Source organism: Anser anser, assembly GCF_964211835.1.
Source record: "Anser anser genome assembly, chromosome: 6".
NCBI classification, from domain to species: domain Eukaryota; kingdom Metazoa; phylum Chordata; class Aves; order Anseriformes; family Anatidae; genus Anser; species Anser anser.
Window position 1 is genome coordinate 22,803,857 of NC_139726.1, and position 25,611 is coordinate 22,829,467.

General features: G+C 42.3%; 1 protein-coding gene across 2 annotated transcripts in view; it reads right to left on the reverse strand.

Moving 5' to 3' along the window:
• Positions 1-25,611, reverse strand: part of CHN1 (chimerin 1) — a 96,114-nt gene that overhangs the window by 24,955 nt on the left and 45,548 nt on the right. For both annotated transcript variants that reach the window (XM_083842068.1, XM_083842067.1), the window contains exons 6-7: positions 23,718-24,006; positions 3,671-3,748 (exon numbers count right to left, since the gene is read on the reverse strand). In XM_083842068.1, the coding sequence (XP_083698194.1) occupies positions 3,671-3,748; positions 23,718-24,006 (367 nt within the window). The remainder of the gene's footprint in view (positions 1-3,670; positions 3,749-23,717; positions 24,007-25,611) is intronic.

Below are 25,611 nucleotides of genomic sequence, written 5' to 3' on the forward strand. Positions count from 1 at the left end.
GCTGAAGGCACACCAGCAGCCAGCCACCACAGCGAAACAGTCCCCGGGGCTGTGAGCCACATGGGCTGGAGCGGGGTAAAGACCTTCAGGGTGCTTTGTCCACGCATATTTTACATTTGCCAAGTGATGGAGAGGTTACTGCACTGACTAAATTTCACTGCCAGGAAGATTTCCTGCTGTTAATCTCAATTTTCTTCCCTTTTCTCATTCGGTGTGCTGGATTGCAGAAAAGCAGAGTATGAAGAGGGAGAGCAAAAGAAATGAAATACGCAGACAGACAGACCCAATCAAGTCCCACTCCCAGACCTAGCTCACCTTCAGATCCCGTTATTCAGTTAGAGCTAAATAAAATGTTGTGTCAAACAATGAAGACTACAATTTCTGTTAGCTAGTATGTTTGAATTAACAGAAAATTAAATTTTTATATTACATTTATAGAGGAGGTTTTGTTAGCACTTAAACACTAATAGAAGGTTTTTATAAATTAGAAAAAAACAAATACACAAAAAAAATTCAAATGTTTTTAATGTCTAGCTCTCATCCTGAGGAGTATGCATTAAAAAAGTGGTCAGACCTGCCATCTGCAAACCATCGTCCCTTTCCTTACTTATGGAGATGAATTTAAGAGAACCCAGCCGCTACGTGTCCGTGCTCGAGACGTGCTCCTGGTGGCCGAGCGCTCCCCGCCAGGAGAGCATTACGGGGCTGAGGAGCGTGCTGCCGGCCAGCCCTGCTGCACGTGCCTGCCCACCCCGGCCAGGCAGGCTGCCCACGCCAGGCAAAAGGCACCTCACGTGCCAGCAGATTTAAATAAGATCAAAACCTCTCAAAAACTACCAACCCTGTCAGCACCCCTCGCAGGACTGTCCTTATGTTCTTCTTTCAAACAGCCCTCTGAGCAAAACGTAGCTGAGCAGACCTGTTAGGACAGCTCGATGCCTTCAGAGTTAAAACCAGCCTTCGTGCTCACCCCTTCCCTAGGTGTTCCTCTGCACCATGTAAGGTTTGCTGGACGCAACAGCCAGAGGGTTTAAAGCCCCCCCCATGTCCCTGTGCCTGCTCTTTCCCTGGCCGCCACTGCCCATGGGACACAGGGTGCAGAAGCAGAGGATGAATTTGGGTCTCCTCATCTGTGCCCAAGCCCCTCTGGCACTTGCTAACCCAGACCTTCTGCAGAGCAGCTGCTCCTGTCTTCTCTTCCTCAAGACCCAGTGCTAGTTGCTGTACATTAACGATTTTCCATTTCTCCTCCCTCTACCAGGATGCTACAGCATTTCCAGTACAAAAGGATTTCTAAAAGCCCTTTATTTGCACGGATAGTGATGTGACTGACCATAGAAGCAGTCGGGAAGAGGTTTGAGGTCCCTCTCTGCTGCCTTGTGCCCATGCAATGAAGAGGACATCAGCTGCAGAAGTACGAAGCAGCGCACGTCCTCCTTTTTGCTGGTGGAGCCCCTGGGGACAGCAGTCACTGTTGGTTAGCTGAACCCTACGAACTCATTTCACCCCCCCCCCCGAAGCTTAGCTCCAAGGGAAGGCCTGGAAAGGATTCTGGGACTGACATTTCCTCCTTTCCCACATGGGTGGCACATTTGCTGCTTGGCAGGCGACCTAGGATACTTATTTAGACATTTAAAATGATGACGTCTATACATTTGAGAAGAAAAATTTGACAGATGCAAGGAGCAATAAAGCTGAGAATCAATGAGCCACGCTCATTTCAGGTCCGTAACCCAGAAGGGATAACCCTGAAGGGCTTATGGTTATTTCTCAAAAAAGGGACGGGTGCACGGGTAGAGCTTGTTAAGGCAGCAGCACTCCTTGGGCAGGCAGGCTGGCTGCTGCACACCCCTTGAGGTGCAAGGTCCCATTCTTCTCTTTTACAGCAAAAATTATCTGTGCAAGCTGACTCCATGGCACTGACTTGAGAAAACAGTTACTTTTAAAGGTATATTCTTCTACCAGCTGTACGTCAAAAGGGACTACAGTACAACCATTATAAAGAAAATAATCTGTATGCAAAGTTTGTGCTGTATCTATGACCTTGGATCAGACATGTTTGATTTTGAAAAAAGAGATGGAAAACTCACAGCTTCAAAACTTTCCAGCAACAGTTTTGGGGAAAAAAAACACAAAACCAAAACCAAATGAATGAAAATTGAGTTATTGGATTATTTTCAAAACAGATTTGTTTCAGACAGCTAAAGGAAAGCAACTAACAAGTACAGATGTATGTAAAATTAAATACATACTATCCTGCACAGGCTGTAGCATATGGAAAATCGCTATCTACTGGCATCTACAAGAATTATCTTTACATTCTAAGGAACGATTGAAAGTTGCAAGATATTTCAGATCTCTACGACACCTCAGGATCCTGTGGGGAAAAAAACAACCTGTGCATTTAACTGACAGAAGGCAGGATTAGATCATGCCAAGAGTTCATATTAAATGCTACTTTCATGTAGCGTTTTGTACATGGTTTTCAAATTTGTGCTTTATTAGAGAACTCAAGTCAAACAAAACATCCTGATCATATAAGCTTTCCATTTTTTGTGATCTGCACTGAAAAGACAGAAGGTAGTTTAACCAAACAGCCTGTAGGTAAATATACATACGTGCATGCATGTGTACATTCACACATGCACATGTGTGATGGAAATGAAAACTAAAGATAATTAATAGATGCTTATATCATCAGATACCTATATGATATTAATGATTTCCCCTTCTGCTAAAATAAATAAAAGCAAAAGATATAAGGGGAAAAAAACCACATTAAAAATAAAATCTGGGCTTCAGGTACTGTATATGAAGTTTGTGCTGTCATCTACAGGAATTCAGCATGACATCAATTTGCTTAGTATCTGAGAGATACGGGCTGTGTATTATGCAATGCATTTGACTGCCAAAAGGTTGAATTACTGAATCTTTACTGGACACTTATTACAGATGTAGACACGAACCATGCATATGCTGTACTGACGTGTCCTAATAAAGAACATAATTTATTTTAAAAAATTAAAACAAGAATTGGAAGCTACATAGAAGAGCAAGTAAATTTTTATTACAGCACAAGGTGGCTAATGTCAGCAGCTCCAGCAGCCCCACGGTAAGCCATGCTCCTTTCGTCACACTCAATTCATTAACACAGGAGAAAAGCCAGAAACGAAGGGAAATGCAGACCATCTGCTCGATCCAGATGCAGCAGAACATGCTTCTTACCTCCAAAGCTATTTACCAGCCACAAACCGAGATAAGATCGCTTTAATCCTCTAATCACAGATCTAAACGATTTTTCACCATCGCACCGTCACAAGTAAAACTGACATACGATCACCTGAACTAGAAAGAAAACTTTGACAGCTTTTCTCACCATTAGCATGCCCTGGTACGGAACAAGCTTAAATAGAATGGATAACCTAGGTGTGACAAATATTAGCGAAACAAATACATACGTGTAAGCGACCCGCAAGGTCCTCATTCCACTGCTGATATGATCCAAGGATGCCTAGTTGGTCTAGCTGGCCACGGGATTTAACTGAAGTGTTTAAGTTCCCAGGAAGTCACAGCCTGCACAGGTACGATTCCCTTGCAGTGCCGGACCCGTTTTAAAATAAATACATCAGCCTCGGCGCCGTAAAAAGCAGCAAGCAGCGCGATCCCTTACCTTGAAGTTATGAATCTTCTCGTATTTTGGAACATGCTCGTTTTCCTTCAGCGTTGCTCTTCTGACAAGCGACGTCAGCTGCGAATAAGCAAAGAGTTTAAGAGGTTGCCAGATCGTCACGGACGACTTCTGAGCCCCCAGCTTCATCCCCAGGGCCGCGAGCAGCAAGTCCTGCTGCCGCCTCTCCTGCTTCGCGCCGGGGACGGCGGCCCGGGGAGCTTTCGGCCCCGGCCAGGACTCTCTGGACGGCATTTTGGGACGGGAGGCTCCGGGCTGCCGTCTCACACTCGCCCCGCGGCCGCGGGCAGCGGCATGGCGGGCACCGAGAGCGCTCCGCGGGCCGGCGCGGGGGCGGCCGCGCAACTTTCCGCCGGCGCGGCCGAGAGGCGGCTGGGCGCCGGCATGGGGCGAGCGGCGGGCGGGGAGGCGGGCGGGGAGGCCGGGCCCGCAGCCTCGCCCTCCATCGGCGCCCGGCCGCGGCGGGTGCGGGGCCGCGCGCCTCCCGCCGGCCCGCGCGGGGCGGGCGCTGCGCCGGGCGGGGGCGGCCCCGCGGCCGCAGCCAATGGAGCCCCGGCGGCGGCTGAGGCGCCCCCCGGGGGGCTGCCGGGCCTCGCTGCGACGCTTCGCCCCCCCCCCCCCCCCCCTCACGTTATTTAGGATCTGGGATCAGCTCGACCCTGTTCCGTTAGTTACACCTTCCCCTGACTTTCACGCCGAGGACGCCCGTCAGGCTCACGCCGGGCAACGGCCTCCTCTGCTTGCAGCACACGCCACCAAAAGCCCACCCCATGCCCCCTCCTGCCAAAGACCCCAATGCCCAGAAGCTGCGGTGCCCTCCTTTAGGCCTTCGCGAGCCCGGACAGGAGGCGAATGGTGGGGGTCACCTCAGGCTGGATCCCACAGCCGGGTCTGAGGATGAAGCGAGCACAGCACAGGATGACCTGGCCCTGGCTGCCCCTCACCCAAAACGAGGACACACCATCCCACACGAGCACCACCGGCACAGTGCAGTGCAGCCCCAGCATAACGGGACCCCCACGGGGTACCACAGCCACCCCACTCCTGCCCTCCTCCTCCTAGTGCTCCCCAAACATCTATGAACAATTCGGAAACGGCAAACCCAGACTTTTGGTCTACCTACAGCTGTGACCCACACCATGGGGCTGGCCACTGTCACCCCTAGGCATTTAGGTCCCCTGAGGACCACTCCATGGGCACAACCTGCCTGCGGAAGGGCCCAGCCCTCCCTTCCCTTTGCACAGGCTGCAGCACCGCAACCGCTCTCCCTTCTGCAGCAAAGGTATTTTTATCTCTCATGACTCAGTGACAAGCAAAGACGAGCACAGTTTGTCGCAGGCTTCTGGGTGGAATTGGTGTGTTTTGCAGCTGGATTGCGGCGTCACCGTTTAGCTCAATCATGAAAATACAGCGAGAGAAATGCTCACCATGAGCCTCCCCTGTTCCCTTGCACAGCCACCACTACCCTCCCTCCAGGTTTTAGTAATCTGCTGCCTTTCCACACAGGAGCAAATCGCGGAGATTAAGGTCCAACATACGTGCTTCACCAACCATTAATTTGCACTGCAAGTCAATAGCTAATAACTGAAACCCTGGCTAGATACGATACAGCGTGAAGCTGTCAAGCGTTAGTGCCTTACACAGACCTTAGGAGTACCCAACTCACTTCACAGCCCCATCACAAACAGGAGGCTGCTCAATCCACCTTGTTGAGAAGCCATTTTTCATCAGCTACCTCAATCTGCCCGTCCCGCTTTCAACCACTCATGTCTGCAGCAGGTGAGTACCTACACGTCCCTCATGTTTTCTTGCACGTCCCTCTGGTAAGTGTAAGTGGCAATACGAAATGAAGAAAAAAGAGCTGAGCAGGAAGAGATCCCCAAAACTGACCATCTTGTTTATGTAGATGTGTGAGAATTGCAGGGACACAGGGGAGGAGGAAGCAGGCCTTCAGGCTCATTCAATCCTTTCTTCCTAGCTGAAGTCATTTCATGGTTTCATTCCCAAAGACTACAGCAGGCAGAAGTCCTTGTGGAACAAGGTGGACCTAAACCTGACCCAGAGGAGCTGCCCTCTCCAAACTGCTTCAGGTGACAACAGGCTCAGGAAGAAAATTGTGGAGTTTTGGAAACACGCTTTTGTTACGTACTTCCTTGGAACCCCAAATTCCTCTTCTTTTAAAGGGAAAAAGAATAAATCACCAAAAGTTGGTACTAGGAAATAAACCCTTTGAAAATTTAATTTGTTGGAAATAAATAACCCAGCCATTTCCAAGAATACATTTACTATCAGAATCAACTCATATTAGTTTCTATATAATATCACTTAAGAAGCAAGATAAAGCATTCTGAATTTTCCTTTCAGTATTTTTTTCTTCTTTTAACATGCTTATTCCTTAATTGTCAGCTTTCTTTTTCCTAATTCTGAAGAACTGATTTATTTTCAATTGCACTTTAGAGTCACATTAGTAGAAACCGATCTCTGGATCCTGGAAAATTAAATCTTAAGATTGACAATAAAAGGGAAAGCAAAACTACCCAACAGGGAAAGGTCATATCTCATGGCTGTAATTATGAAAACATGTTATAATCTGAAAAGTAGCTATAAGATTATGAATTTTAATTCTAACATCGCTTCGTGTTAGAGTGATCTAACAAGGACTGCTTATTGGTTTTACATAAATCAGTTTGCCACTGTTCAGTAGAAAGCATTTTCTGCTGTACACAACTAAAGGACTACTGCATATACCTACACTTACAGCCCTTTTCATGTGTTATATGCACTGTATTTGTGCACACCAAAAACCTGGACTGAAAGAGAGTTAAAACCATAAAGTTTTTTTAAAAATATATATTTTTTAATGAAAATTAATGAAAAATAGAATGTTATCGATTTCTTATATTTATTTCCCCAACATAAACTAGTGTAGTAGTTAAAATTCATCATCCTAAAACTGCTTTCAGATGACAAAGTCATTGAACACATACATCATTCTTCTGCCATTTCCTAACTTTGGACGTTTGCTGTTGCAAGCCAGTGCTCTTAACACAGCCCTCTTCCTTTGGTTTGAAAGCAGAATTGGAAAACAAAATTTGTTGTATACCTCTAGCTGGTCATCATTTGAGTCCCCAGGCAGGTCCAGATCTTTAGATTATCTGTTCATGAGTTACTGAAGTAGCAGGGAGCAAGTCCCCGTCCTCCAGGTGCTCTAGCCACTACAGGTGGGTCAAAACCATTGAAAGCACACGAGAAATAAAGGAGCTGTGGGTTCAGCTCAAATCCTGCAGGATGCAATTCTCTTCTGAGGCTCTCGTTGGCTCTGGTCACCCTATGCTGTCCTCATTCCCAGCCTGCAAGCCCTGCTCTTCTTACATCCTTGGCTGGCTCCTGATTCAACGCCTGCTCTGTCGGTGGCCCCTGTACGCCCACCTACCAGCCTCCTTGAGCACTTCCATTCTCCAGCAGTTGTCTTCAGAGTTTGCTCTGTCGGAAGTCTGCCTTAATGGGGACAATTATTAGAGATTGTCCATTACACATGGGATGAAAAAGAGGTAGGAATGTAAGGAGGAAAGTCTTCTCCCTTCCACTTTTCAAAGTAAAGTCCTGATTTTATGTTACTTTTAATTGGTTTGTGACAGACATGCATGTTTAGGAATCAGTATACTGGGCAGATCACAGGAGGAAGGGGACTGTAGGACTTTTTAAAATTTAATTTAAGGACATGATTTCACAGGGTTGAGGTAAACCAAAACCAGAATGACTGGAATTAATAGCCAAGCAAACTCTCAGCAGAGCACACAACTGGAACAGACTCTCAGTCCTGTACATTTTAGTGACTTAAAAATCAAACAAACAAACCCAAGCCCAGCAAAATGTCAACCTTTAAACCAAGACATCTGTTTAGAGGTTGTACATTGTACATATGGACTAAAGGGAGGGAAGAAAAAACAAAACAAAACAAAAACCCCAAAGACTATAACCTGCTGTTTCAAATGTTCTAATTTGTCCTAAAACCTCAGCCATAAGAGTGGTTCAGTCTGGGGTCCTACTGTGACACCGCTTTCCTTTCTTCCCCATGGAGCACTCCTTCACATGCAGTAGAAGCAGCTATTTTCTTGAGCACTATTTGTTCTCGGTGTTATTTGGATAATATATGCATATTTTATGGTACTAACCTCACAATCAGTAAGTCTTATTATGAAGACTCCACAGAATTGATTTTAAAGTCATCCATGGCTTGCAGTAAATTCCAATTAGTCACTCTCTGAAAGTCACATTATGCAAGTTTAATCCAGTCATATAATTCAGTCAACATCAGACAAATTATCCTTCTAAAAAGGCAAATCAATGCCTTTCCCATTTGTTGAGTAATAAACTAAAATTACTCCAGGGAAAAAACAAAACAAAACAAAACAAAAACAACAAAACCCACTGAAGATTAAAGCATCGGGTTAATCTCACAAGTCCTAAAATGCTCATGTTAGGCTTGCTCAGACATCCTGAACCCCATGTGCATTTCCAGCTTAATATAGCGTTTTGTTTCATGAGCACCTGGCTCCTCCCTCAAACACAGTTTCATGTTTCCTTCAGTCTTGGAAATGCACGTGCAGTACACCGCAGGTTTTTTGTTCTCATATGGCATTGTCATGCTGCAATGACTAAACATGCCTTCATTGTTTCAGGCTTTATATGTAATACAATCTCTTCCCTCTAAGGAATGCATCTTAATAACCGAATTAACCAGCAGTCATATTGCATGCATTTTTTGAAAACCAAAGACGATGGCCTATTGTATACATCTCAAGGAGCAACATATTTGAAAACCGAACCTGGTTTTCTATGCAGTTAGCCACTGTGTATTTTGTCATGCTGTTTCAGTGTATAGTTAACCTAGCCAAATGTATACGCTCAGAAAATCCTTCCTTGCCTGAGCCCTTTATGAGAATATTTTATGGGCTCAATATACAGTCTACAAAACCTAATCAGTCAGATTGTGAAACTGAGCCCAATTTCCTCAATACCGTCCTCGTTGGGGGAGGCCTGTTCCACGCTGCATAGGTTGTTCCCCGTCATATCTTTTACTGAATTATTACTGGGGGAGGAGGGAAGCCCCAAAATTTCCCTTTTTATTTAAAATTGGAGACATTTAGAATTGCAACACAGCACTCAGCCTGATGGAGACCCTCGTTCAATGTGCATCCCCCTTTTCAGTTACCCACAGGTGAGTTTGTGTTTACGACAAAGTTGAATGATGGAAAACTACTGCTGAAAAAATCTATTTTTCATAACAAAATTCTCCAAATGGACTGGCTTCTAATTAAATCAGACTTTTTTTTTCCCCCAATATGCTTACTGCAAAGCTAAAGAAATGGCTATTTTTTAGATTTTAATGATTTTAAAAATTATGTTGGATGATAAAAGCAAACACTATTTCCACAGCAGGTAATGTTAAGAAGCATTTTTATATCTAGAATTATTTCAGAAGTTAAAAAGAAACACAAAATTTTAATTAAAACCTTAAATAAATAAATTCATACAAATCTTTGGCTTGGTTTAAAGTAGGATAGTTTAAAAAAATATCTAAAGTTTAAATTAGGGGAACAAGTTGCCCAATGGATAAGCTGATATAAATTATCGCATAAAAAGTGAATTAGCTTGGTCCCGTATTGTGCAGCACAGAGTGCAGCAGCATTATTTGCGAAGATTTTATGTTTGTACTGATGTCTTTCCAGACACACCCTGAAGGCCTTGTCTTCATAACAAGCGAGCAAACTCTTAAACAAGCGGCGAGACCTCTGAGGAAGCCAACAGAGCCACTCTTTGGCCATAGCCTCAGTCCTACACCTGACCAGCCACTGCGCCCGATTCGGACCTGGGTCGGCCTGGTTACTCCTCGCTGGTGCCCCAGCTGGCTGTGGATCTGCTTCCCACAGCTACTGATGCAGGCCTTCTGACAATGGTAAGTCGACACTGCGCACCAGCGAGAGGTGCTGCTGTGACCATTTATCTCTCAGTAACTGACAAGACAAAAACAACTAACATTGTTGGTCTGGATAGCGATGCAAGCAAGGCACTTTTCAGTGGCAAACACCACATTTCTTTTCCTAGGGAAAATGATGTACCTACTTTGGTGTATAATCATGGATCTATCAATGGTAAAAATAATAAAAAACCAACTCAGAGTACCTCCAGGAACAAGCTCAGCTCTTGTTCTGGTTCTGGAGGACATTGTTAACATCCTAAAACTTCACATTTAGCAAGGTCAGTAACCAGACCCGGTGTCCACTGAAGCAGGAGGGTTAAGACTAGGGATTTTCTTCATACTCAGTAGGTATAAATATCCCCAGGGCGCTATGTTGAATATGTTTAAAATTAATGTCACTCAGCGCTACAGGGGCACATGTGGACACGTGCGAATGCACAGGCAGGGACATGGGTGCTGCAATGAATAACAATGCTAAGCTGGGTTTTGCAAGCACTAGCCACAACTTTAGGTATGTTGTAGAAATAGTAATAAGATTCCTGACGGCTTGTGTTGTGGGTGAGATGGACTGACCAGTCCTCCTCTCCTCCCGGGGCTCCTGCTTTGCCTTGAACTAGCTGAAGCCCCAAAGCTCTTCCCTGCAAACACTGTCCCCACTGCCCTGACGGCATCTGATAAAGTAATCAACTGCTGCAACTCTTTCTGTAAAGCCAGAGACCACCAGCCTGCTTGGAGGGCCAAGATAGTCCTGCATGACAAAAGCACAGCAGCTACCATGCTATGGGACACTGAGGCAGGGCACGTCAATCAAACACCGTGACAAAAGCTCTCCAGAAAGCCAAGAAACAAGATCTTTTCATTCCTGACTCTTACCGAGGTAAGGAAGCAGGCTACTCATGACAGTAAGCTCCTGCTGAGAAATCAGCCTCAGCAACCCTCTCTCTCCTTGCTCTGCCATAGCTCTTTGCCACCACCTCTTTTTTTTTTTTTTTTCCTCAGGAAAACAAGATGAATTAAAAGGGGACTGACCCCAGGCAAACTTGGTAAGCACAGAAGGGGAGCAAGGGCAGGTAGAGCCCAGAAGGTACCATCTCGCTGTCCCAGGAGGCTGGCAGCATCAGGGAGAGCACGTAAGACAGCTGCAAGAGCGAAGAGAGGAAGCATCAAGAAACAGAAGAATTTGTCTCCAGGAAATCCTACAGATGAAACCTCTCCTTTCCAGCTTCGCTTTCAATCCTTTGCATCTACCCTCCTGTCCTTCACAGATCTGGTTGTGGTCCATCCTGTCCTGTCAGAAGCCTGGGCCAGGGAGGTGGTGAAGTGGATGAAGAATTAATGCAGCCACCAGCATCGTGTGCCCCTCTCCAGGGGAAAGGCAGAAGCAGAGCGACAGCAAGGACTACTCGTGGGGTTTCAGCCTACCTTTACACCAACAGGCATTGCTAGATCAGGGCTAGAGCGCAGTACATCTTGCAGCTATGAGACCTGTAGGAAGAGGACTTGATGGAGCAAAGAGGTCGGCTTGTGGCTCCTTGCTGGCCTACAGGGAGCTGTGCCTTTGTGACCAAGATGTTTACTGCAGCGAGGCTTCACTCCAGCAAAAATCTCTTGACTTGTGGCACTTTTTATTGCAAAAAGAACTTCAAAGTCATTTACAAATGCTCCAAGACAATGTGCTTTATAGGAGTGATCATAGTCAAAATGTAATGCAAATTGGCAGCTGCATAAATGTTACTCTTACGGCAAATGCTTTTTGTTACTAATATACTACATTTAAGTATCATAAGGAAAAACAGGCTGTTAGACTAATCTTCTGAAGCTACAGTTAGTTTATTTCTTATCTGACATAGACTGCTATGAGGTTTTCCTCAAACTGAGAGAGAGAGAAGGCACATAAGAGGCTTAATAAAACCCTTTGATGTGGGACCTTACCTGTCTCCTAGCAAGGGAATGTTGATGGTGGCTAAACTTTATGAAATAAATAATTTACTACACTTCCTTTATCATACCCATTTAAGAATCATATTGTTAAAAGTAGGTTTCAAAATAAATCTTTGTATCTTTTTGTATCTGAAAATTCATACCTTTAGGGATAATAATGAAATCCACAAGATCCTTCTATTACCATATTTATAGGGTTTTTAAATTTATTTCTCATGGAATAGGAGCTGTGGATACTGGTATGACATAGGCAAGCAGGATGGAAATTTCTTTTGTCTGTAATATTTTCTTACCTGATGTGTAATATTCGTTTCACATTAGTCTTCTCTGGCAGTCTAATGCCTCTAATATTAGTATTTTTTTTTTTAATTCTACACAGTAATGCAATTTGGAATAATTCAATATATGTTGTAATTAAAAACTGCAGCTCATTAATTTCTAAACACTCTTTGTATTTCAGACCACACCTGTTCCTCTGGCACATCCTCTATTTTCAATTCATCCACTTCTTCCTGAATAAGCTATGTTGCTATGATACATGTGCTATCACACTTTCTTTCTTCAACATACTTCCACCAGACCATAATCATACTTATTTAGCAAAAATAAGACTGAAAGTGCAAAGCGTCCTAATCTTTCTTTAATTAACACTGTATTCAGCTCCGCGAATGAAAGGTGAAAACATCTTTTACTCTGAAAGAATAGCAGAGTTGTGACATTGAAAGGAAACATTCATGTAAAATTTGCAATGCTAAAAACCTACTTATGGACAACCTCACTGCAGAAAAATTACAAAACGTGGTAATCCTAAGTGCTAATTAGCACTTCTGGCAGACCCCTATCAACAATTTTCTAGGTGCATGTATGTCCATGGGCAGAGCTGCACCATTGCAGTGGGTCAGGGTCTACTTTCATTTTATGCGATGTAATTAGGCAGAAGGAGAAAATAAGGAAGGCTGATCATCCTTCACATGAGTCTCTCATGTTGGCTCCCAGTTTCTTTGCATAAATAACTATTTCAATCAGGACTGATTTGAAACCTGCAATGAATGAAACCAGAAAGAAATTGGTAGTGGAATTACACTCTGAAAAGTCTCAAAGTCAAATGACCCGTTAATTGCCACTCATAAAATCTTCGAATCCCTGGTTAGATTCTCAGAAAATAATTGGTTTACATCCTGTTGACCAGTGTTCCAATTTTCCCATTTTTCCTTTTCCACATATGGTTCATCTTTCCTATTTATTCCCTCTAAGTTTCCTAATCAACATTTTTAAATGCCTCTGTCATGAAAATTTTCATGCAAGGGCAGGAAGCATCCCATTTCCTATAGGAAGTTATAGCTGTTAAAATTTCTTACTTGAGAGATACATTCAAAAAAACATTCTCTCAAATGGTCAAAATCATTCTGAATGTTTTACAGTGGGGTTGGCAATGCAACTCCCCCTCATAAATTTGGGCTACATAGATTAGTTACCTTTTAGGGAAGAAGCAGGAATCAGCATGATACAGGTTATACAACTTCTGTTACAGAGGACAGACTTTGCTTTATTTTATTTTTTATTCAGCAAGTCCAGCAGTTTTTTGCAACATAATTTTCAGCTGATCTCTATTTTCAGTTGAAATATGCTGCTCCCAGGTCCCACTCAGTAAGTCAAAGATCTGACAGTTGGGATTTCAGAGGCATATGATCTTTGGACAGAAGCTCTTCTGAGTATAGGGTATGTTAAACTTCAAAAAACAACTAAGTTTGGAGTATATTTCAATTTCTTAAATTCAGTTATTGACAATAGACGAGGAAATCAAATTATTTACAATGGCAATGAAATATTTATCCAGTATAACTGCTTACTTCTTAGTCACATTTTTCATCTCACCTTAAGGGGCAATTTTTTCTTTACACTGCCCACCCTCAAACTACCACTTTAAGTGGCACTGCTCAGAAGATTTCTAACGTTGTTTGTATTTTCAATGATAAGAACAGCCCAAGAGAAGGCCCACAGAAAGCTAGCCTGTAAGCTCCCAGTACTGCCAGCCTGCTGAGCAGAGAGCCTGCCTTGCACACCAGCATATGATAAAAGTGACTGGCGGTTTCCAAGCACCAGGCTGCAGCTCTGCGACAAATGCTAGCAATGATTCGGAGGCTAGAGTGAATGAGAAGCTGTCACTTAAGAGACTGAACGCTTCAAACTCTGCGGAAGATAAAAACACATGATACTTTTTGCAATTTTTGTGCATTTGTATTAAGCACATTGTTAGTCTAATCATCAGCCAATTCACAGAAATGCCTGAATGCAAATGTAATTCACTATCATATTAACTTTGGTAAATGCTTCAAGACTTTTCCAGCAATGCAAAATCACCAGAAATCTTCAAGCAATAAGCTATTTGGTACATGAAATAAGGCCTAGAGCTTTTCAAATGTTTTACCATTACATGCAGAATAGAAATTGGGAATAGCCTTCCATATTTTCACAGTATTCATCTCCTCTTCTCTCATTTAGGAAGGGGGAAAAACTGCTTGCCTTTAAGCAGCACTACTAATCTAATTCACAAATTGGAAGCCATAAGAAAATGTACTAATTCAGATAGTTTAATAAGGTTTAATACAGGACATTATACTTTGCTATACTAGCTCTAATATTCCTTAGGCAAACTATTTCAACTGCTTTAGCTCTATACAAATGCAATAAAAATCCCCACGTAAAACAAGATAGTCTAAGTGTATTATAATATGGTCTGTTAGAAACACACCATCCCGTAGTTATCTTTGAAGTTGTGAGGATGTTGGAGGAATACTAGTGCTAAGATGACAAAGTACAGAGCAACAAGAGTCAGATTTTTCAACTTGATGGTTCTCCTGTTGCATAAACATTAGGACTGTAGTAATGGCGAATGCCAGAAGCAACACTGTTTCTAACTGCTGATGCCATGCACAAAAAAATGTTAAATATGGAAAAGTTTAATGTTCTAAAAGTTAATGATCTAAGGAAGACTTTGCAAGACTGTCAAGAGTTGATGTCTTCACTGATGACTAGTGTGACAGGTTTGAAGCAATAAGAGCAAGCAGTTTTTTGAGCTTAGCAACAAAACTGAATTTGAACAAAGTAAGAAGAGCAGAAGAGAAAAACATTCAGCTAGAGGCTAAAACTAAGCATGAGGAATTTTATCTGAAAACATCTTTTTTCTTGCGAAAGACTGGAAGTAAAGAAAGAAGGGTTGGAACAGATCAACTTCTGCAGCATTAACCACAAGACAAAGGACTGCTCTTTTTTTATTTCATAGTCCAATGCTTCCAAATACTTCTAACTACTTCTCCTTCTGCTACCACCTCTAAAACACGCACTTCACTCTTCAGCAGTCTTATGGATTTGGTAACCACTTATGAATGGGCAATTATGAGTGCAGCAGATGTGCCTGCCTGTCATGGGACTGACTATCCAACTGAGCAGGGAATGACACCAGACCTCCACGGCTCCTCGCCCTTTCAATCTTTGTACAGAAGTCATCTGATATGTATATGTACTTGTGAACACATAAACACTGACCAATGCAAAATGTTTTCCCCCCGTCATCTAACTAATAATAATAAAAAAAAACAACAAATAAACCACATCCTCAAACAGCAACCCTAATTGAATAGGGATGGAGGTAAGTGGAGAAAATTCCTGGTAATCAGACCCTCAGCACGGAGTCATGCAGGGTACACAGAACTGCAGAGGGAATAAAACACAAGACATCTTGGATATTAATTCACAGCAAAAGGTGCTACTAACACCACTTCCTGCAGCCCCAGCGCTGCCTTGGGAGTCTCATATTCAATGAGTGACCAGACCTGACCCTGCCTAGTTTATAAGATTAGACACAATCGTAGCCCAAGGTGATTATCACCAGCTATACAGCGTCACATTATAAAGTCTCAGTGAGGTAAGAAACTTGTAAATAACAAAATTATCCTTTTATAGGTCTCTTAATTCAACAGTCCAGTCTGTTTCCTGTAGAAGTGATTAGTAATAGAAAATAATTAGGAGATGCCAGATGGGAGGAGGAGTTTAAAAAAAAAGACCCAAAACTCACACAGCTATGGAAACAGAACAACAAACGGCAGAGCTGCCAGCTAACAACCAACCCACTGCAGTCCCTCACCGCCCGGCAGGCTTGTGGCATAAATAATAAATAGCAATCATGTGCCTGCTCTGAGAAAGATCCACCAGCTCCTTTCTGTAACCACTAGAAAAAAAAAGTTGTGAGGACACATAAAAAGTCAAGGGAAACATTTTTTATTTTTTATTTAAAAAAAGGCCTGAATTTATGAGGGGTTTCCCTGCTATACATCTAGGCGGTCTTTTTGGAAATCACAAGTATAAGGCCCACAGTGATGGGACGCAGCCCTACTCCTGTTAGGGCTGAAGCCATGAGCTCTACCTCGCTCATCAGGAGTTGAGCTGGACTTCTCTATTTCCACACCCCACACCGTAAGGTCCACCAGAAAACCTCTCCCCCCTTGAAGAAAGCCCAGACAAAGCCATCCTCTCTGGCTCTTCACGAGCTGAGGGAGGTTCCTCCCTCTGCTTGGCTATGCCAATGAAAAAGGAAGGAAATTTCTGTCAGTAAACAAAAGAGAAGCTAAGGCTAGATGCTAGATTTTAGAAGGCATTAAAAATGTAACCAGATCCAAACCATCAAACATCAGTGACCCTGGAAAGAACCGCATTTTACTGGTGGGGGCTTCACACAGACTTACCTCTCACAACGCCGAGAAACGCAGAAAAAGAACAGCACCTTATTCTTTGCTAATGGCTTCACTTTATCAGTAACAACACAGCCAGTATTCTTCAGGCTTAATTGCACAGCAATCATACTGCTTTACAGCCTTTTTAACAATTTTGTTCAGTATTAATTTTACAAAGGCTTGAACAGGCACGGGACACGCACCAAGTGCCATTACTCCCCACGCCTTTGCTGAGGGTCTGGTGTGTGAGCCTGAGGGACTGGCCCCCTGATTTCACATGGCAGACGGCCACCTCGCTGTAAGTAAGCACTTGACTTGACAAAGACTCCACCTCTGCGTATAAATCTCACGTGCCAGACCATGAAAAGCCACACTTAAGTGACAAAGCAGAAGGTAATGTGGAAAGTCTTCTCAGCAGGCAGTCAAGTGACTTGCACCTACGAAACGAGGCTGAAGTGGGATGCTGATCCTCAGCTGTGTGAACCCACAAAATGGTAGCAAACATCTCTGCAGCACAGTAACATGACAGGAGATGTGCTGTGCGCATTTGAAACACAACCTGACCCAAACCACTCTTCACTTTCTGAAATTTGTGCAGCCGTATTTATTTTTAACTTCATAATACTAGACCAGCAGTATGCAGTCGGCTACCAACACAGGCATATGACTTTCACTCCACAGTAATCCCCCGCATTATTGTGTGGGCATTAAATTAATGTTCTTTGGAGGCACAGGCCCACACAGAGCCAGCCAGGCAGGTGAGGTCCTGTGAGGTTAACTGGAATCAGCTGGGATGCCTTTTGTAATGCACAGGGACTAATAGGGCACAGCTGAACACTGACTGTAGTGGAAAGGAGAGAAGAAGAAAGGGTTTGCCCTGGAAAACCAGGAGAGCCAGGGAGCCATGTTCAGCACTGGAGCTGAGCCACAGGTCCAGCTAAAAACCCTTGCAATCCCAACGTTTACCCTCTGCAATCACGAGGCACTGACAAGAGAAAAGCTAGATATTCTGTGACCTGGGGATTCAATTAGCAAAGTTTATGCTTCATTTGGAAGCTCTGAATCTTAAAACAAGATCAGTTTATATAATCTTTTTAGTATATCAATTTTACTGCCACACTGAACATAAATAAGGCCCTAGGTTACTCTCAGCGGCCGTGAGAGCAACAAGCACTCTGCAGTTTGTAGAAAATAATCCTCTTTGTGCTGATGTTTGCACGCTGGACAGCGCATGCAATTAGCTTGCCTTTCTCAGGTCTTAATAAACATATAGTTAAGCTAAAAACAAATGTGCTTACAAAAAGATACCATAAGCACTTGCAGTCTAATTTTGAGCTGCATGTGCCATGTATAATGGTGTATGTAATACAGCAGTAGGTCCGTACTGCCAGAAATGCCAATGCACAGAAGAGAAGACGAGGAAGACTGAGGCAACCTCTGCGGAGTACAATGTTGCCGACATGCTGCAGCAGCCACCTAAAAAGGAGACTCGTCCTTCATTCTGTTAACTTCCTTGGTATTGACAAAATTGTCTGTGCTTTGAAGTGCCTGCTGAAAGATGGTCTAAGCCCAGAAGAAATAAATAGAAGTTTTTGCCTTCCACAGAGTTATGTTTTATTTATAAATTACATTAAACTTACAGAGTGATTGTCATGGACACCCGCGCAGGGACTGGGAAGGCACATTTGTGAGAAAAGAGTTGACAATCTCCTCAAGTTAACCCCTGGGAGTCTTCAGTGCTCATCCTCATGTGTCTTTAAATGTACTTCAAGGTAAACATTTATAAGCAGTACGTTTAACAGCATTATTGCTTTGTCACTATCCTTGTTCTAGATACGGCTTGTCTAGAGTTTTACACCTTACACACCCATCTTTTCTGAAAAAAAAAAAGTTCATTTGATTAAGTGGAAATATTTCAAACAGCCTCCAGAATCAAGATTTATTCACTCCCAAAGCACACTTTCCTCTCTGACCATTAAGATCCTGTCTTCTTTCCAGTCCTTACTGCTCCCCATGTTGGCATTACTGGGTGCCAAATCACATTCAAAGCTGTCTTCCTCCATCACAGACCTCGCTAAGGGGGATTATGACAACAGACTACTCTAACTTTCTTGGCTACATTTTCTGATATCCTTTCCCTGAAGATAAAACGAGTCTTGGAGAAGGAAGATTTTGAGCAGATCTCACCAACATATTTCACTGAGAACAAGAATAGAAAAGTATTAGTGTCCTTAATGAAGGTATCAGTATCACCTCAAGGTTGGGAAGTGAGACCGGTCCCTCTGGGAACAACAATAACTGTGACCCTTGATTTTCTGTGTGGAAGCTGGTATGAATCCATTAGAAATGTACACAGAAATTGCAATTAACTTTGTGCTCTGGATTATCTTTGGAGGCAGGCTTAAAAGCATGTTTCCTACTAAAATGACACAGATTTACATTTCCAAATCTCCTTGAACAGAGTTGCAGACAATCAGCCTTCATTACCACGGAGGAAAAATGGTATCACCACTCAGACCATTAAAAATAGAACAAAAGGGTGCTTTTGTTGGATGACTGCTGCACAAACCTCTTCTCAGTTCTTTCCATCTTTGGGAATTGAACTGAATGTAGTACAGTCTAGAAGGGGGTTTTAATTGATTTGCTGTTACTACAGTTTCTTGAAGAAATAGCACTTGTCACCAGTGTAAACAAGAATAAATGCGATTCAGTTGCTATCCTAACATTAACCTCAGCACTTCATTCTGAAAGACAGGACAGATCATAACTGATCATTTTGTTTTCTTATAACAGATGTTAAATCTTGGATAAATCACTCATATACCTTCTTACATTAATATCTCAAAAGCATGTCAAAATCAAAAAAAAAATAATTTCATGTTTTGCAGGGCTTTCATGAAGGGCTTTGACATATATATCTAGATATTTATTAATTTTCGAGAGCTACCGTTTTTATAAGGTATTTAATTGAATCAAGTCATCTCCTCCAAGGCCATAATTACCTTTGAGAGAGGAAAACGTTCAGAGATCCATCAGTATTCAAGGCACGGGAGGAATAGTAAATCTTGTGATAGTGGGTATTATTTCCACCTCCACATTAGGCCATACAGACTGAATCCACATGGGAAGCTCCCTTTCAAACGAATCTCAGGCCTCTGTCTTAACACACAGACCATGATAGCTGCACAACTGAGTTCTGAACAATCTGCAGACTGTTTTGGGAACCAGCATTACCTTTTTAGCACAGCAGCTAAAATATCTATTCAGGGCATTGGAGCTTGACAAGCTCTTTCCTGTTTTCAATCTTTACTCCTCCAGTTATCTCTGACTATTTAATTCTTTCATAGCTTATGGAAATCATAAATCATTAAGCAGTAATTTTTATTTTATTTTTAATATATACTCGTACAAGGTAAGCAGTCAAAATCCTTCTCATAACCAGTGAAGCTCATGCTGGGTAGTGGATTATATTCTCATGTTTTCCCTATTAAAAACTGCATCTTAAATCACGCCACAATATGGTCTTTTGCAGGACTAAGTACTTAGGAGTATTGTGACTTGTGTCCTACAGCCCTCATCTAAAAATTGTGTAATTTTCGTCTTTTAATCTTTTGCGGTCTATAATCCTTCCCCTTTACTAAGGCTCTTTTTTAATGTATTGCATATGACAAGTCATCCAACATACAATAAATTCTTTTACTATGGATTAATAGCTGAAATGTAGTATTAGTGCATACCAGGAGGCATCCAACATACATTAGTGGCATTCCCTGCCACAGCCCCATACCAAATTCAAGGCTAGGAGAAGTGCTCTTTAATATTTCATCCTCAAGCTGGAGGTGTGTTCTCTGGCTGCCCAATTTCCTCTACTTGATTTTATGTCAGGAAGTGAAATTACATTCCCACCAGCTGTTCCCCAGTCAGCGCCTGTGTGTCTCTCCTTTCCTTCTTCTGAAGGATTTATCTTTTATACACCACTCACACAGGACTGGGGAACAATCACAAAGCTTGGATTTGAAACTGAACAACCATTCCTGCAAATCTGGGAATGTATTTTGGCACAGGGTGACCAATGCCCAAGACCCAGACTTTTTCCTCTGTTTACAGAGGAGGAATGTACAGTGAAAAATTAGGGAAAATCTCCCTGACTACTGTATAAAACTGATAAAGACGCATTCATTGACAAATACTGTACCTTGCAGAAATGTTCTTTCTCATCATCCCTGAGCTAACGTTGTAGCACACAGATTTTGCTATTTGGATGATAGGACATGCTAGGACAAGGGTGGTTTTTTTCCTTGTTGGGTTTTGGACAATTTTCTTTGTTAGACTTGTCAACATTGATTCAGTGATATTCACTTCATATTGGACAACAGGAATTATTCTTCCATCCCTCTAACCAGAGACAAAGAAAAAATACTTGATCTATTAATCAATGTCCTACAAGAAAGCTTTCTTACACCTTGGTTACATTATTCAAATGACTGTTCATAATAAGGTAAGTAGTGTGTGATTATAAATTGAAGTTTTCATGTAAATATCAATAAGAAGCAGCAGCCTACACAAAAAGGGTATAATGACGTTCCAAGCAACTTAGTAGAGGATATATGCCTTTTTCTTATGTTATCTATAATTTTATCAACAAAAAGTTTATGATCTCGCAAAGAGATCCGGTATTCTGTTTAACTGCATCCTTGCTGCTAGGCTGTTACCTTTTTATAGTAGGGAGGCTTTTAAAAAAGTCAAGACAACTATTTCCTGCCGTACAGTATCAGACTCTTGCTTTAAATGCAAATTATGTCATACAAATATCCACCTCATGATTTTAGTGGTTTTTTTAATCAAATTAACTGAGACTGGAAAAGTCCCACTAGCTGTGATTCAGTCACAGGGCTTGCAGCCCACTAGCTTGCCACAGTCACATTCGCCCCTCCAAACCTGAAGCAGCTCTCCCAGCTTGTCGAGGGGGCGGCTTTGGTGGGTGTGCAAGTAGCCAAGCCCCCTGCAGAGTGACAGGAGCGCTTGGGAGAGCCCTCCGAGGTCTCCTCTCCCCACCACTCCTATGGCGCGTTCTCCATGAGCCATCCGGCAAAGCCATCACCACATTTTCCCCCCTCCCCACTTCCTACGCCTTACAGAGGAGGGAGGAAGGATTTGGCAAGCCTTAGCTGGACCCTGGGGCTCATTTGAAGTGCTGAGGTTGCTGCCAAGACCAGGTTCTGGTCATGGGATTTGCTGTGTGAGGTGACACTCAGGACTCTGTGTCATCGTCCAGAAAAGGTGCTGAGAGGTGTAAAGGCTGCAAAGATGTGACCTCTGCACCACCCCACAGCAAAAGGGCCACACCGTGCCTTCCCTGTGTAGCCAAGGGTAACAATCTCAGCTGGTGATGACTTTAAATTAAATTGAAATCTCCACATTTAACTGCACTGTGATGTCTGTGTGCCCCACTGTGTCCACATCAATACGGTTCCAAGATAAATACAGTGAAAAGATTCAAAAGCTGGGCTTCAGGCCAGTAAACACCACTGCAGTTTAACTGTGTTGCAGATGAGGCAACTTGAATTGCTTATAACTTCCAAACAGTGTGGGATGTTGCAATTACACAGCTAACCTCTGCAAAGAGTTTTCATCTACAATCTCAGCCTGTTAGATATACTTAATAGTTCTTGAGCTATTTAATGAAACATGCTTCAAAACTATTTGTATACTTTGTTGACATATCATACTTTGACATAACACCACGTATTCTACAGAAAAAAAAACCAACACAATATCCTTCAGTAATAATCATCAAAATCCCTTTACTACAAAAACTTATTCATTAGTCTAAAAAATGTGACAGAACAGTCGTGTCATCACTTGAAAGCTACCAAATGCAGCAAGAGTTAATTCTACCAAACAAACCCGAAGTGGTGACTTACAGAACTCTGACAGAAGATTTTTACCCAGGTTTTGCATTGCAATGAACCCTCCCTGATAACAAGCAAAGAAATCCTTTTGAAACAGCATGCTGCAAGTCAGCGGCTGCCAGGAACTGTCACACCTCTACCACTAGTACTTAACAGGCAACAAATTGAATATTTCATGTGGTCAGCTAGCACCAATATGCCTGCCAATATTTCTTTTGTTGCATGGTCTGATCGCAGGAGGACAAACAGTGAAGATTCGTGCTTTAAGCTAGTTGGGTGCTTCATCTCTCAACAAACTCAGTCAGGTCTGGTGCTCCAGAATCTGCTGGAGAAGGATTTGAAGGACCAAAGCTATGACCTTCCCCTCTCTGTGGGCTCCGTAGGGAGTTTGGTTTCTTTAAGATGGTCACATATGTTGGGAATCGTTAGTGAGACCCTTCCTTCCCCTCAAGACAAACTGAGATCACAGACATATTTCTGACTGGAAAAACAAACAAATGATCCAAACTGAGGTTAGTATTTCTTGTAAGCAATATAAGCATATTAGATACTCCTATCATCACTGTGACGTTAGCGAGGTAGGGGAGCATATCAGAGTATTATACATGCATTCACATGTAAGCCTATGTAAGAGTGCACTTTAAAAAGACTTTCACATGCTAGCTTTTCAATAAACAAAGTAATTAGTTTAACATGACAGAATTTACATTGTTTTCTTTAAGCTTAGTCTCTATCACATGAATAAATGTTCAGGCAGCTGTTTTGTCTGCCTGATACTTTCCCAACCTCCTTCAATATTCCTGTTGTCACTGGTTCTAAGATTTCTTTGTTGTTCGTTTTTCTCTTTTAATCCAGGACGCAGTCAGTTCTCAGCTGATAACGCAACTCTCTGAAGAGAGCAATCCTTCTTCATAAGTCTGGCTGAGGCCAAAAATAGCTCTGTCAGCTTCTGACAGGCTGAACTTAGCCAAGTGAAATGTTTTAACATTTTATCATCTTAATGAACAGGCTTATTTATAATGTGGACAACTTTACTGTCATTGTATGCAGACTTCTGAAGAGATTATGGAATGCATTTTGTTTGGGGAATAGAGAATATATTAATATTATTTTTTTGACCAACAGGCACTTGTTTTAGACACTGTAAACAATTTTAAGACAAAATAGCCTTTTTGACATAAAGGAGTGACTTAATGGCAACATCTGTAATTGTGAAAAAAAATGAAGAAAGGAACCTTACAATGATAAATAACAAATCTCTGAATGAGAAATTTGCAATATGCACAAGTACCATTAAAAAAAAAAAACTACAACAATTTAAAATATTACTATTAATGCAATACTGGAAATAATTATGTAGACTAAGTATCTACAGATACTTTTAGGATGTGGGGGGAGGGGATAAAATTACAAAATAAAAAATCTATCAGAAAAAAAAAGAGCGTGGGTTAACAATTGCTTACCCTCTTTTCTGCTACCTCATCCTCTCCTGTAGACTCTTTGCCATCATGTGCATCTCTCAGGGTTGGCATATGTTTTTTGTGTGCTGGCTCTCTGTTTAAAGTTGTATATCCTATGTGTTCATAAATTGGATTTATTGTCATCTTGGCAATGTATTCTGCTGCCTTGGTTTCAATATAAAGAGTAATCAATCCATCTGTCACCAGGTCATGGATGGACTCAAAACGTTTCTCCCCAACAAAGTGCTTTCCATCGTAGTAGAGTCTGAAGTTTCTGGTTTGACTTCCAAATCTGCCTCAATGAAATGGGAAAGTATTTTTTTTAAAGAACAGTAAGCAAGAATAAGAAAGAGTAATCAAGCCTTTGCAAACAATTAAAAAAAACAAACACAAAAACTTTATCACTTAAAGCTGTGACTATGCCCTGTGTTCAGTCCAGACGCGACTGAAAAACCTCAACTACTACTTAGCACAGATAGGAAGGAGAGATTAACAGCTACAGACAGATAGCCAAATCAGTGACTGTCCCAGAAGGAGCTGTTTGTTCCTGCATTCTTTTGGCCTCTCCATTATCCTGTGGAAAAACTGAAAATTACTTCACACTCTTTATGGCTTTTTTTAGTACTTTACTACTGCATCGCTGTAGTCAATTTGCCTGGCTCTGATATGAAGAGTTCTCATAACAGAGCCCTCTATTACAGCTGATCAATACGCAGTTTTGACGCAGTCTCAGACCTCTGCACCCCTGCTTTCTTGCAGGAAGAGGCCATTCAGCGCTCAGCTCAGCTTCGGTGCCAACAATTACACTGAAGCAGAACTGCTGCCAGCAGTGGAGCAGCACAGGACAAAATGGCACAAGGGCAAGCATTCTTTATTCCTGGCTGAAGGCCAAGGACTAACTCTTCAAGCTTTGTACAAAAGTCCTTCTGTGTTATGGTTGTTAGGTCTTGAGCTTCAAGCAAAGCTTTGTAACATACGGGACATGTAACGCATAAGCTATCTGATGCTAGCAACTCTGCAGCCTGGGTGGAACAGGATTTTGACAGTCTTTAGGCAACCATAAGCAAGAACACCAATGCTACCTGACCATTAGCACCTTTTCAAAACCTACTTTGAACCTGTAACGTTTTGCTGCCTGAAAGCAATCTCAACGTGTGAGAACACACCAGTGCTTGTGCTCGGCAATAACCAACACGTTTCCTGCAGAGAAGATGGAGGCAAAGAGCTGCCTTCACAGCTCGCTTCTGGGTCACTCCCTGGTCAGACAGCAGCAAGGGTGGCTGCTCAAGGCATCGGGCCACTTTGTGAGGTCAGATCAGCCAAATGCATATTAAAAACTGAATTTGAAAGGATGAATTATTTTTATTTCACAATCAAAAGCTTCATAGGAGATGTTAAGGAATAAAATAAGCACTGGTGCTTTGCTGAAGTGATTTCTTTTCAATGGGGCACTGCCCAGTAGCAGAAAGCATATTATTAGACCTTGCCTCAGGTGAAATACATGCATTCTTCCTGCAAATATGGGCAAAATCATTTGTCTTGGGATGTATATTTTTTTGGGATGTATATGTTTTTCAAAATGCCAAACCAAACCATCCCCCCTACCAATAACCTGACAGCGACTGTAATTTTGGGAGGTGCTATTTTTAAAGAAAACTTAAATGTGAAGCAACACACTCCTGGGGGGGCTCTCAGGAATCCACATGTGGCTCACTAACAAAAGAGGACACCATGTGTAGAAACTGCAGGGGCATTTTTTTGGAAATGAATTGGTACTTGTATTCGCATTTTTACACCATACAAATTAGAAGTTCACTGAATCAAACCGAAAAGCAAGAAATTACAAAACAACAGGAAAAAGAAGCATTTTTACCTGATGCTAATTTGATCACAAGTT